The sequence below is a fragment of the Trichophyton benhamiae genome (assembly GCF_000151125.1).
Source record: "Trichophyton benhamiae CBS 112371 chromosome Unknown contig00346.0, whole genome shotgun sequence".
In the NCBI taxonomy this organism is placed as follows: Eukaryota; Fungi; Ascomycota; class Eurotiomycetes; order Onygenales; family Arthrodermataceae; genus Trichophyton; species Trichophyton benhamiae.
In genome coordinates, this window is record NW_003315064.1 from 203737 (window position 1) to 217738 (window position 14002).

General features: G+C 48.1%; 6 protein-coding genes across 6 annotated transcripts; 2 read left to right on the forward strand and 4 right to left on the reverse strand.

Moving 5' to 3' along the window:
* Nucleotides 1-2436: 2436 nt before the first annotated feature.
* Nucleotides 2437-3726, forward strand: ARB_03873 (MT-A70 family protein; the record flags this gene model as incomplete). Its single annotated transcript, XM_003009901.1, has 1 exon — nucleotides 2437-3726. One exon carries the CDS (start codon nucleotides 2437-2439, stop codon nucleotides 3724-3726), a length of 1290 nt encoding a protein of 429 aa, XP_003009947.1.
* A 76-nt stretch (nucleotides 3727-3802) lies between these two features.
* Nucleotides 3803-4486, reverse strand: ARB_03874 (ubiquitin carboxyl-terminal hydrolase, putative; the record flags this gene model as incomplete). The annotated part of the gene is made up of 1 exon (XM_003009902.1): nucleotides 3803-4486. The coding sequence occupies one exon, from the start codon at nucleotides 4484-4486 to the stop codon at nucleotides 3803-3805; it is 684 nt and encodes a 227-aa protein (XP_003009948.1).
* Nucleotides 4487-5089: 603 nt separating this feature from the next.
* On the reverse strand, nucleotides 5090-5763 carry ARB_03875 (uncharacterized protein; the record flags this gene model as incomplete). Its single annotated transcript, XM_003009903.1, has 2 exons — nucleotides 5090-5628; nucleotides 5697-5763. 2 exons carry the CDS (start codon nucleotides 5761-5763, stop codon nucleotides 5090-5092), a joined length of 606 nt encoding a protein of 201 aa, XP_003009949.1.
* Nucleotides 5764-6312: 549 nt separating this feature from the next.
* ARB_03876 (uncharacterized protein) lies at nucleotides 6313-7804 on the reverse strand (the record flags this gene model as incomplete). The annotated part of the gene is made up of 3 exons (XM_003009904.1): nucleotides 6313-6534; nucleotides 6715-7116; nucleotides 7190-7804. The coding sequence occupies 3 exons, from the start codon at nucleotides 7802-7804 to the stop codon at nucleotides 6313-6315; spliced, it is 1239 nt and encodes a 412-aa protein (XP_003009950.1).
* Nucleotides 7805-9609: 1805 nt separating this feature from the next.
* Nucleotides 9610-10633, reverse strand: ARB_03877 (uncharacterized protein; the record flags this gene model as incomplete). The annotated part of the gene is made up of 2 exons (XM_003009905.1): nucleotides 9610-10577; nucleotides 10627-10633. 2 exons carry the CDS (start codon nucleotides 10631-10633, stop codon nucleotides 9610-9612), a joined length of 975 nt encoding a protein of 324 aa, XP_003009951.1.
* A 1171-nt stretch (nucleotides 10634-11804) lies between these two features.
* On the forward strand, nucleotides 11805-13852 carry ARB_03878 (uncharacterized protein; the record flags this gene model as incomplete). The annotated part of the gene is made up of 2 exons (XM_003009906.1): nucleotides 11805-11914; nucleotides 11980-13852. The coding sequence occupies 2 exons, from the start codon at nucleotides 11805-11807 to the stop codon at nucleotides 13850-13852; spliced, it is 1983 nt and encodes a 660-aa protein (XP_003009952.1).
* Between the last annotated feature and the right edge of the window lie 150 nt (nucleotides 13853-14002).

A 14002-nucleotide genomic window follows, 5' to 3' on the forward strand; every position in this document is an offset into this window, starting at 1 on the left:
CTTTTATTTTTATTTTTTTGCTTGTGTGATTTCATGTTTTATTGTCTGGCTAAGATCGAGTCCAGGCTTCATGTGCTTAGGTACTCGCTTGTCAAGGCGGAGAAGAGAGTGAATCGTATGTACAAGAAAATATGTCTTTAAGCCAGGCGAATGTATGTTTTATTTTGGTTCATCTGTTTCTACTCGAAAATCACTAGTTATTTGCTCTTAGTTCACTCAGCCTGTAAAATATACCAGTTAGTTGAGGAGTTGAGGCAGATAGCAATTCATGCATAAAGACAATATCTTCAGCTCATACCACCCAAGCTGGAGCCAAACGTGTCTACTCTGCTTTAGTTTTCCCTACTTGCAGGCCGAGCGTGATTTGGCCCGTGTTATCTTTTTTGATGATTGGGCTAACAACTGTGCTCGAACATATAATTGCTATAAGGCACCCCTTCCATAAGCTTGGGAAGTGATGCTTTGTGAGCAGTGCCTAAAGTCAAAATCAAACGTGTATAAATAAGACCGAAGAGCCAACTACTCTGTAATTAGTAATAATTTGGAGATCTTTACCGGAGTGCGTGCGGTATGTGGTGGTTGGCTTGTAATTCTTGTCAGTAATAGACTGATCGCTAGGGTCCTTTAGTTAACTAGTTATGTGACCGCGATTCTTCTCAACGTCTTACCTTGGTGGATGATTTATGGACATAGCTTTCTGCAGCAAGTCACTCCCCGGGGTCCATGCTCCCATGGCGCATAAAAGAATTCCCTTGCATCTTCGAAATACAATCGTAGTCAGTCAAGGTTAAAGTTGGTCGAGGCGCTTAAAAATTAAGAGTTCTCTTGGCATGATCCGCCGGGTTGGTGCAAGTGGGTCGGCCAAATAGTTCAGAAACTACACTTGCTTTTTATATGTGGTCAGACATTTTCTAAGTTGCTTCAGCCTCCACCGTTCCGTAAATATCATTTTATATTATAGAAGGTAAGGGTTTAGCTAGTTGCATTCCCGTGTCACGCCCTGCGACAAATCTGAATAGTTATAGCACATGACGAGTTACATCCCGTCTCTGTACATCCAACGGTCTGCATGTCGACTAGATGGCCAACAAAGCCACTCCACCCCCTCTATCGCCCTAATTTGATATTGCTACAAGTAAAGGACAACTTGATATCGCGGCTAGCTTACCACCATTGAAGAGGCCTTTTATTTTCGCTGAATTACTCCGTAGCCCAATATGTATAGTATCTTGAATAACCCCATAAAGATGGAACGAAAGTCTGTAAATAACACCAGTCCGACATTCCTGTCATAGCATATCTTTTTCATACATTCATAGCATCCCGTCAGGAATTGCCTTAGTGGGTTGGACAGGTGTGATTCAAACCTCACAGGTATATGAGTCAGTAGCGTAACAAGCCCTGCGTAACTTGGAAGGCCAGCCTCATAGGATAGACGGGTTAACTTTCCCGTGGGCACCTACGCCACTGGCAAGATAATAAGCCAAGAATGAAGAACCTAGATAGCCACGAGTTTTAAGAGCAAGATCGGCGTTAAAATGGTAGACGTAGACTAGTGGATACAGACTACTACGCCCTTGATCTCTATGGATGGATCCCATAATTGATGGGCCATCTCACCTCTTTTATAACCACCCTGATGGAAATACACCAGAAAATTACTTATATAGTGAGCTTTGATGCTATCCTACGTGCCGGTCAGCCACTGTCCCCCCCAAAAGCCGGCGGGGCACGCCGGTAGATTTGCCCCAAGCCGAGAGCAATGCTGGGAAATTCTGTCTGAATGAATTCCCAAAGACACGAATATAGTATCATCGCTAGAGTGGATAGTTGAGTATATTATTTCAAGCAATTCTCATATTTTCAACTGGAGGTAGTAGGAACATTCATGGAAACATAATATCAACATACAGGGCCACGTATGAAACAGGAACTGCCTATTATCCTCAAGCCAACTGCAGGACCATTCGATCCTATACTTGGCAGTCAAACACCCTAGATAGCAGCCATAAAAGTGGAGTGTATTTGGTAGAGTTTGCACATAGAACCTGAGATTCTCTTGTTTATACGGAGTACATACGTCTTATCCCTAACTTGGGACAGCAGTCGAGAATGAAGGCACTGCCATATTCGCGCTTGCTTGCCTCAAAATCCAACTAGAGACGTAAGAGTCACCGCCTTACGAGCAATTATTAATCTTATAGAACGCCCAATGGAACTCAACTGATGCTTTCAAAAGAGCAGGAGAACGAACGTCAATGGTAAAAGCAGTTGTGTCTGGGCTAACTACTTACGGAGTAGTTACTAAGTTAACTAACTTAACTAGGTTAGCTAGTTAACTACGCCAAGGCCAAGATTAACTAGTTACTTCCATCGTTATTTTGACGCTCTCCAAACTGATATCTCTTTCAGCAACAGAAATGTTCACCCAATGCCATGAATTCCGGCCCTGAAAGGTTGAAGACCGGAATATCACCTCCCTTGTCTTCGATAATATTCCAAGATACGTCACAGAATCTATTTATAATAGATATACCGGCATCAATCAGCTTGACCCAGCAATTACCAGGCAATATCAAAAGTTTTCCATGGTCCAGGATACCACTAATATACTCTTCAGAGGCCATCGGTAGCCCGTACAGTGGACCATCCCCCGAACCAAAGACAGCTTTGCGGAGAGAGAAGGTCCTCAAATACGTCTCTCCTGAAGAACGTGAATATCATGCATTGATATGTGCATTTGTTGAAGATGAGATAGGGAAGCTCCGGGAGAATTTCCAGGGCCAATGGTGTTATATCAGACATTTATTACCGCCTGATAACGAGGCAGGCTTCCCTTTACTTTCAAAGATATACCTGGGTTCAGACGAGCCAGAGTTGGAGTTTAATCAAGGACAAAACCACCAAGATCTCACCTCAAAATCTCCACCAGTTATTCTTTCACCCGAATTAAACGCCTTCTCATCTGGCAGAGACATTTACAATGCACTCATAAAGAACCCTGGTTCATATCAAACCACAATAAAGCTTTCTAGGATTCTCGACTCGACCAGAGTTGACGAAGACTCTGATCTGGGGAACCCAATTCTCTTTCGAATCCCACCCAAATCAACCTTTATACTGACGCATATTCAATCAAGCCTACCATGTTTAACCAACCCTCTTTCTATGATTCCCCCTAGCCAAAAATTTGACTTCATCCTTGCGGATCCACCATGGCCCAACCGGTCAGCTAAACGCTCAAAACAGTATATTACTTTGTCGTTTGATGATCTAGAGCTTCTGATGGGAAATATTACACGAAAATTTCTTACATCTTCTGGTATAATAGCCATTTGGGTTACAAATTCCGGAAAGGCACGGCGAGCAGTCGAAAGTGCTTTTCAGGCGGTTGGCGTGAATAAAGTTGAGGAGTGGATATGGGTTAAAACGACAGTTACTGGAGAGATGGTGACCGCACTTGATGGGGTATGGAGAAAGCCATATGAAGTCCTGATAGTAGGGAGAGCAGGCTGGCAAGAGCATGGTATCAGGAGGAGGATTATTGCAGGGGTACCGGATATACATTCCCGAAAACCAGTGATAAGGGAGTTAGTTGAGAAGGCCTTTTTTGATAACGAAGAATACACCGCCTTGGAAGTGTTTGCGCGCTATTTAACCGCGGGTTGGTGGGCTGTAGGGGATGAGGTAATGAGATTCAACTGGGATGGCTGGTGGGCAGACTAGGGATGGCTGGGCGAAAAATTGTATACAAGCCGCAATATCGCACCATCGGCCTGGAGTACAGTATACATCAATCTCATCAATCAAACACTGGCCCTAGACTAACAAGGCTGAACCTCAAATCACCCTGTCCCGCATCTTCCTCTGTCTTCAAGAATCTTCTTACCCCCTTGTCCAACGCCTTCTCGCTCAACATGTCCTCATCTTCAGCCAACTCTCCTCGGCACAGGGGGCCTTTCCTCCTCCCATCAAGTTCATACAGCCGGCCATCGTCACCTTTGACGAAACACACGAAATGTAAGTCAACCTTCTCTTCTGCACTAGGAGCACTCGTATCTCCTTTCTTTGCAGCATCTGCATGTGCGCTCTCTAGGGCGGAGCTAGAATACAGCAAGTCTGCTCTCTCTTGGGGTGCTAATGGGACAGCCTCTAGTAACAGCCGGTCCAGGTCAGAGCCCTTGCCAATTTCCTTTTTCGCGGCACCGTTAGATACAGCATGAAGTAGGCCGATGAGACCACATGCATTCCGGATTGTCTGCTTGAACCATATTACAGGTTCCTGCGGCCCAGAGGCAGCGTACGGTTCAATATTAGCATCTTCGGCAACCCGGGTCTTTTCATACGTGTCAGAAACGGGGAAGACGAGAAGGAGCGCTTGTGAGGGGCGAGGAATGAAGGCTAGAAGCTCTGGATCCGAGATGCTGTAGACATCCGCAAAGCCGAGGGTACGTGGGAGGCCGAGCTGGTGGATTAGATGCGACATGACTTCCGGATTGTTTTCTGTAACCGTGGTACCTATGAGTGCATGTACATGTTGGAGGAGGGGTGCACTAACCGAGGGGCACGAAGGCCTTCGCATTGTCCGGACAGTCAGGATTATTATCAGCCATCTGGAGTTTACAACACTAATTTAATGGTGTCTGAGTATATGAAGAAGTTCTTGCTCTCGGTATTTACAGACTGTGCTGCAGTGCTTGTATTCAATCGATTGCTGCCTTGAGAAAAGTAAAAAAGTGGTTGGAGAGAAATGCGTCATAATGCAAACAGTGCAAATTATAAGCTTTACTTTGATATGACTAAATAATGACTAATCAAAACGGATTTAAAGTTATAGCTAAATAAAGCTAAGCCTAATTAGGCGAGGGCACCTCCAACGTCACCTGCATCAACTCGCGGTGTTTACGAATAAACCAGTGATCACCGTCGACTTCTCTGCCTGTTCTTTCCAAGCCTTGACCTGATCTGGGTATACGAAATCATCATGACGGGCGGCAAACGCAGTGATAGGGACACTTAGTGGTTCCTCGCTTATATATTGATAGCTGCTGAACCAAGGCGCGTCCCGCCTGAAATTCGGCAGAATAGATCAAACAAAAGCTGCGTCGTCCACTGAACGCAAAGTAGAGATAGCATGATCTACCTCCACACTCTCCGTGAATGAATTCTGCATGATTGGCTGCTTTTGCCAAGAGCGGAGAAGATGAGGAGCGACGGTGGCAGTTACCACTAGCCGTGGCAGTGGATGAACTCCACGGCGCCTCGGTTCTCGAATTGTCTCAAAGGCAACTATACCACCGAATGAATGGCCCCAGATGATGACCGGGGCTCCAATTACAGGCTCCATCTCTTCAAGAATCCCGAATACAACTTCAGAGACACTCGATGGGATAGGTTCGTCGATTCTGTTGTCTCTGCCAGGAATTTGAACCGCGATGCCATCTAGCCCCTGTGGTGGCTTTATCAAGTATGGAGCAAAGAAAGACGCATCTGTTGCTATTAGATGGATGCATAGAAGGGATGGTTGGCCTTTAGGGACGACAACGTTGTTGCCTCGTATGAACCAAGCGGAAATGCCAGCCAGGCCACCAAAATGGAGGGGTTCTTGAACTTCCTCTTGACTCTGTTCTTGAAACGAGATTTTTGGCCTAAATCGGGATCTGAATTTGCAACTCATTCGGGTTCCTGAGTTATACTCTCAACAGTTGGGCTGCTGAAAAGCTTCATGACAGGGTACGATATCTTGATATCACGCTGAATCATCCCTCGAACTTGTGCAAGGATCAATGAATCTGTAACATATAGATCTAGCTTTGTGGTCCGAGAGATTTTTACTCTCTTCTACCCCAAGAATTTTTGCGAGACCAGCATGTAGGATATCGTCAATCTCCTCTGCGTTCTTTGGTCCACCTCCAGGTCCTAAGCTACCGAGTCTACACATCTTTGCACTCTGCCCGGGAAGACTGATAAATGTTCCATCTAAGACCATGTGGGGGCTTCGGCTACAAAAATACGCTAATCTATACCTGTTACCACTCATTGCGTGGTATTGTCAATAATTGCTTTCTCCAACGTTTTTAGCACTTCAGGAAGACTCACCGGGAGTAGTCCTCTCATTATGTTGAACTCAACAAGTTCTTCGGCATCGTGTCCAGAGTTCTTGAAAATACCAGCAAAGCTGCCCATCACTCCGTGGTTGAGAGCCAATGCGGTCGGCCCGACATGCCAACGGTGACGTGCCAAGTTATCAAAAAGCTGATTGGCAGCTGAGTAGGCTAATTGTCTAGGGATACCAACTAAACTAGCAATAGATCATATATGGACAAAGAATTCCAGCTTCATGCTTTTTGTGAGAAGATGCCACGCGCCTTTTTCTTTGGGATCAAAGATTCTTCTGAAGTTATCAGTTGTGGTGTGCGAGTTCAACCCAAACTTCAACTCCTCGTCTTCGTAAATACTCGATTGTTGCTCTGCTGTCTGCTGATTTAGGCCCTGATTGACTGACAAGCTCGATATTTTATACTCATCTGTCAGCTAAAAACACTGCCAGTTGCAAGCCCAGTCCGCCAGCACCTCCTGTGATAAGGTAGCTTTGGTCACTGCGCAGCTAAAGCCCGGCGTATGGAACGACAGGAACCTCTACTCGTTCCGGCATTTCAATCACAGCCCTCCCAAGCACCTCAGATCTTGATTACGATAGATATCGATTTTTACCATCTCTACAGGCCGCGTACTTGGTGCCAGGCATTCGGCAGGTGCGGCTAGGGGCTCATCAGCTAGCGAGTTTAACACCGCATCAACTCCATGTCCATTTGTGGCCTTTTTGACTGCATCACGGAATGACACTGAATGGGAATCAAATACCCCCCGAACGCCTAGCATGTTTGCAACAGCTTTATGCCGTTCGGGTCTCCCAGCAGCTGCATATACATGTGCTCCAAGTTCGTGTGCAATCTGAATCGCCGCCATCCGTACACCACCGGCAGCGGCGTGAACCAGCACACTTTCTCCTGCTGTGAGTTTGGCCAAATATACAAGTGCGGAATATGCAGCTGACATGGCCCCAGCAACGGCAGCAGCTTGTGCTAGGTCATGCGACTTGGGCTTAAAAAGAAACTAGACTTTGGTTGGCGATAATATTCCCAAAAATGCCGTTCGCTACTCTAGCCACGACTTCGAGGCGCTGTACCTTTTCACCAACAGCAGAGACAGTGCCTGACACCTCCACCCCGAGGGTGAGCCCTGAAAGAGACTCGGAAACCGCAACTTCATTCGATAGGCCCAAGCTATTGATAACGTCCTTGAAGTTTAAACCTGCGTAGTGGATGTCCATGCTCACGTCTTCGGCTCCAAGGACATCTGATCGGGGAACACATTGACGGAACTTAATGCCATCTAGTGAGCCTCCGGGATCGGGTTCGGCAAGATAACGGCCACACCGTGCGGGCATTATATGTACAGGCTTGCAACCCTCGCACCCTTCATCTTCAGGGTTAAGGAGGATCAGCCGTTTCACGAATACTCCTTCAGGGCGCAAGGCTACTACATTTTCATCACAGCGAAGCCGACCTCTGCAGAGTTCTGATTCGAGCAACCCGAGATGATTATCGCTCTCACCAAATAGTAGGTCTACCAGCCGGAATCGGACCCACGGAAGTTCGTTCACCGCTACCCTTACGGCCGCCTGTGGAGCAGAAGAGAATGGGTCGCAGTGTGAATCTGCTGGGGTCATACAAGCTCCTTTGCTAATGACGATCACAGTCGTAGCCCCTTTACGTGAATGAAGTCGGTTTGCAATTTCCATGATCGTATGGATCGTCAACTCTAGGTTGACCTGTGGATCAATAGCTGAACCCCCCTAGGAAGTCAAGATGATACTTGGAACAAAATGAGGCTACGCCCGTCCAGAGGGAAGTCTAGTTTTCCCGGTATCTTAGGCTCTCTTGAGGGGAGCTGTCAAGTTCTTGTATATGAGCTCCTGGAAAAGGAGATTGGACGGCGGAGGTACAATTCATAACACCCAGTTACGGCTCAAATAATACCGCCATATCACAGACAATTTCGAAGGAACCGTCTCCCGGCTCTGGAGTAAACGAGATATCATACTGTGGCAGTGCTTACAGCCCCACGTGTTCAATATTTGCACTTCTTCGATGGCATAAGGGAGGTGTATTTCCATCGAGCTCCCTCTGTACTGTTGGCCAGCATACAAGGTATGAAAGCTTGTATCCAGAAGAGCATGGTGGATTCGGAAGCGTGCTGCTTCTTGATGTAAGGCTTTGGGGAGTGCCACAAGTACAAACAAATATTTCATTCCCAAGTCTCCATATCTTCTGCGTACCGCAAAAGGCATTGCAGTACCGGAGACCAGCCCTCTCTCCCTAAGTTCAAATAGAATTTTATTAATGTTAGCCTCTTCGCCTGTTTGAACTCGAGCTCGCGCAGATGATAGGTTTCCTATTATTGACTGAATCTGTCGAAGCATTTACTCGCCTACGTGAAATTATTTGCCATGGATCGTCTGGTTTAGTTAGCATCCGCCACGCGGGAGCTTATGATAAATCATGAGTGGCAGGGATGACCTCCAGTTGCGCCTGTAGAGGGAAATCTTGTGTTGAAGCTATAACCAGAGCATGTTCGAACCTCATACCTTCTATGTGGATACTCGTTGCGCTTTTTTGATGACCGAAGACGGTAGCAGCGTGAAACCCTGCCCAGTCATCGGGAAGACTACTTCCCCGTCGACGATGTGGTCTGTGAGGGATGGAGAGACTCCTGTGCTAAGGCAAAGGCGCACGATACCACAGTCATCATCCGATAATGGCGAATAACTTTCAATGAACAGGTGGTTTTCGGTCATTAACGAATACGACATCCTCTTGGGTGTTCAAACCAGTAACGCTGACGCTGGAAGGGATACAAATGCAGGTCGATAGCCCTCCCACTAGTGAGTGATTCTAGCTTTGCATCAATTCCCATAACATGTGCAACTGCAAGTACATGAGCAAATGGTGCAGCATCATTTCGGCTCGTGGAGGGGAGTATAGTGGCGGGCGTTCGTAATGACACCACGATGCGATGTGTCTTGCCAACAAGGACAGGGTGTGTTCCAATTTCTACGAGTAAAGTATAACCATCTTTCAACACTTAACTTACTGCTTCTAACTACCTCACTGGACAACGGATGTTATGAAACCAGTACTCCGCTGTTAAGTGTGTCTCTGTCTCCTTAGTTGTGGTGACAGTGGAGTATATAGCAAGTATTGGGATGCAATCAATTCTGACATAGCCTGAATGGCCATCTCATCAAGGAACAGAGCATATTCAAAGTACAGCGCGTATTTTTTTTTTTTTTATTTTTATCGCAGATTCTTGTTCTCAATTTGCTGAGTCAAGTCTCAAGCCGCGTCTAATGCATCCTGAAGTGACCCCTTCCTGGAACATGGGGTGTGAACTTGTAAGATCACGATTTTTTGATAGATATTCCACAAGTGCCATCTGTGACTTCAACTGTTGTATTAGCACTATGACAGGTAAGGTGATCCATGTACGCTAGCACATAAACACCCTCGATGCAACTATTAGTAGAATGGTAGGAGGCCATTATTATCATGATACTGATTTCTCTTTCAACGGTGCAAATACATTCATCCACAGTTCACTGGCCTCTCCTACATAGTAGGTAAGATCCATATCTGCCATCCCGGCCTCCTCATCGCCCGCAATGGTCTCAAGCTGGGAGATAATATTCTCCAGTCCAAATGCTTTTCCTGTGGCCTGAGTACTGCCCGCATCAAGCATGACATTGACCACATGGATGTGAAAATGGTAGTAGGTAGGCTGATAGTGGACGTACAACTTGATCTGGTCCCGCTCCATTGATGGATAGACCTTGACAACGCTGTCGAGTATGCGACTTCGCATGTGCTTCAACCATGGTACATGCTTCTTCTTCAAGTCACGCAGGCTCCAGATATCTCGTCGCTGAACGAGGGTCAGCAACCGAAGCGTACCCATTGTCTTACGGTCCCAGTTTAAATCTGGGAGTAGCAGGAACCCTTCCTCCTCATCTTGATGGCGATAGAGCACATCCTCCTGCTCCTTGCGTCCCTCGATGATATTATAAACCCAGTTCAGACGGCCGGCTTCACGTTTGCCAGACATGTAAGGGCGGACATGCTCCCGGTAGATATCTGGTGTCTCCGTGACCATGCGTACCAGTTGCACTGAGTATTTAGCAACATGTTGGGGTGTGCATGGGTAAATAAGGGTAAGCTTCAAGTCTGGTGAAGCGGGCGAGGATGGGGAACAAGCGAGGGCCCAGTGGTAAATGTCGTTTGCGCTAATGAGAGATACATGGGTGAGAGAAGTGCACAGGGAGGCCAAGGAAGCCTGGTCGACGGCAAAGGCGGCGCGTTCCACGAGCAGGATGGCAGGTTGGTCGTCAATGGAGCCGAGGAGCGAGATACGCCGGTCGTTCTGGTCTGAGATGCATACCTGAATTAGCGGCAGCTGCACGGGTGAGGCGCCGATTGTTCGAGTAGGACGTCCTACCTTGATTGAGCAGCCGTTCAAGACTGAACCGTTTCACCAAGCCGGTGACATCTACTTGATTCTCCCCCATACCTGTCATCGTCGTGCCCGCTGACTTGATATTATCTGATCTGGTAGAAACAAAAAAACAAACTTTCAGTTAGCCAACAAACTACGCGATTACATAATATAGAGTAGTCTTACATAATCTTCCATGGCCTTGACTACATGGACTTAAGAACAAGTGGACTCGGAGATGCTCCATCTTATGCGGGGCACGGCTGTGGGCATAATCCCATCAGCAGCAACACTATTATTGGACAGGAACTCGAGCTGCCCGCAACCAAGAGATGAACCCAACTATCTGGTCCAAGATGGAGCATCCAACACTTTATGCAAGCGGACAAGGCAATCTTCAAGGCGGTCTCTGTATTCTCTCCCTGTCTCCCGGCTCTTCCCAACTTATACTCGGCTCATCTACAGAGACCTTTCTCGCTGTGCCTTCTTTTGCATGGCGACTTCCTCTTGCTCTCGACATGTTGACTGCCTCTTTTGGACAATCTTATCTAATCTTTAGCTATTAATAGGACGGGATGACATAATCACGGATATGCCCTTGGCGAGGCTTGGCGAGGCTTGACCTAGTTAAACATACAGCACGTGCCTTCCCGTGACAACCCTATTGGCTGTGTCCGTACTTTTCTCGCCTTCTTCTTTTCTTTTCCACACGACAGAAACTTCCCTGTCAACAGACATCCTTAGCTCACTGAATTATTCGGAGATTGCAGCCCAGGAAGCAAGGAAAAAGCAAGGAAGAATGGAGACGAAAGAAACGACAGCACAAGGGAGGACCAGCCTTTTCACTGCCGCCAGCCTATAACCTGCCTCTCGAGCTAGAAGACGGAATCCTCCGAGCCCATGTCCAAGGAATATACGGAGTACAAGGGCTCGGCCATGGCGTGGAGTAGCACGTTGCAGTGGTTGGCGAGCTGACTCGTGATGTAAATGAGATGATGCAAAGGCGCGCCGCCTGGTAAGGGTGGGCGTTCCTTTCCTCGACAACGTGGGAGGTGGGCCGAGATCAAGGCCAATATCGAAAGGAGCAAGACGGACGAAGACGAGCAGAGCATGGGTACGGAGGCCTAGGGGAGGCGAGGTTCGTGTTGGGAGATGTGCATATATAAGAGAGAGCTTTGCCTGGTCCCATTGACTTTCTCTTCTTCCTCCTCCTCTTCTTGCACTTCCCCGTCCAAGCCAAGCAGACAGGCAAGATGAAGTTCACCGTCCTTGTCGCCTCCGCCTTTGCCTCCACAGCTTTTGCCCAGACCTTCCAGCGTCTGGGTGGCTGTCCAGACCTAGGATGCATCTTCCCACCGGACAAGTAGGCCGCTGCCCACAAAAAAACCTCGCATTGAGGAACAATAGCGATGCTAACATACGGTGTAGGGCCGAGTTCTTGTCTGGACAGTTCTTCGACATCCGTCTTGAAGTGCACTCGCCCGTCAACGGATCCGAAGCCCGCGTCGGTGGCCCGGACGAGAAGTTCACATTCACCATTGAGCGCAAGGGGCGAGGAAACCAGCAGCCAGAGCCGGCTACCAAGTTCTTCAAGACCGAAGAGCCCAAGCTTGAGAAGTGGCAATTCTCCTGGTACGAAGATCTGTTCGCCAAAGATGCTGGGAAGCCCTCTATTGTCAACGTCGCATCCAAGGCCTTCCGACGTGTCAGCCTGGACCGTCCCGGCATCTATGAGGCCGTCCTAACCTACTACAATGGCAAGAAAACCACTGCTACTTGGGAGGTCAAGGAGCTGCGCACCCGTCGCCGTGCAAAGAACGTCATCCTCTTCATCGGCGATGGCATGACCACCAATATGATCACTGCTGCTCGTCTCATGGCCCATCAATCCATCAATGGCAAGTACCAGTCCAAGATGCAGATGGACCAGTTCCCCGTCCTTGGCCACCAAATGACCCATTCCATGGACTCCTTCATCACCGACTCGGCTAACTCGGCCACCGCCCTCTACACCGGCCACAAGTCAACTGTTAATGCATTGAACGTGTATCGTGACTCTTCCAAGTCTCCCTTTGATGACCCCAAGTTCGAGACCATTGCTGAGATCTTCCGCCGTGTCAACCCTGGTGCTGGTGTCGGTATCGTCTCTACCGCTCACTTGTCCGATGCTACCCCGGCTGCTCTGACTGCCCACACCAGTGACCGTGGCCAGAGTGCTCATGTTATCGACACTTACTTCCACGGTCTCTCCAACTACACCTGGACTCAGTGGGATGGCCCCGATGTTCTCTTTGGTGGAGGTGCCGAGGATTTCCTCCCCAACAATGACAACAAGAAGCAGAATTACTATGAGATGTTCAAGAAGAAGGGATACAGCCTCTCCTGGAACGCCACGGCCCTCGCCCAGGCTTCCAATGACGACCGTGCCCTTGGTGTCTTCTCCACCAGCGTCATGGCTAAATGGCTCGACCGCAATGTCTACAAGGAAAATCTGAAAAACCAGAAGAACTACCCCGATGGTTCTGACAAGGACGCCGATGACCAGCCTGGTCTCAAGGAGATGACCCTCAAGGCCATTGACATCCTCCACACCCGTAACCGCAACCACCGCGAGAGCCGTGGCAAGGGTTTCTTCCTCATGTCCGAGGCTGCCAGCATCGACAAGCAGATGCACACCATGGACTATGACCGTGCACTTGGTGAGCTTCTCGAGCTTGACGACACCGTTCGCGCTACCATTGCCAAGCTCCGTGCTCTAGGAGAATTGGATGATACTCTTATCATCGTCACCGCCGATCACGGTCACGGCTTCGATGTCACTGGATCTGTTGACACCAAGTACCTCGCTGAGCAGAAGTCCGATCGCGAGAAGCGTAAGGCTATCGGCACCTACTTCAACTCTGGTCTCTCTCAGTACACTGTCCAGAAGCAGGGTTCTCTCAAGTACTCCGAGGGCGTCCACTTTCCCGCTCAATGGGATCCACGGTACACCCTTCACAGTGGCCTTGGTGCTCATCCTGACAAGCGTGAAAACTACCAGGTCCATAAGGATGGACCTCGTCTCCCAGCTACTACCGCTCATGGATCTAAGGACTACTATGTCAACTACAAGGATGCTGTTACCGGCTTTATCGTCAACGGCACCATTGCTCCAGATGAAGGCCAGGGTGTCCACTCTCTCACGGACGTTCCTGTCTTCGCCATGGGACCATGCCAGGAAGACTTTGGCGGTGTCTACAACTCCGTTAACGTTTTCTTCCGTATGGCCCAGTGCCTTGGTCTAAGCAAGACCAGATGGTAAATGTAGTTGTATAATTAAGTTCTTCATATCTTTCGTTTATGATATTATTTAATGTCCGCAATGGAGCATATGTATATTTTTTCCTCTAATCTTTTATGCTAGATATTGAAACATTACCACTGAATATTGAACTTCTACCCTAAAGCTTAA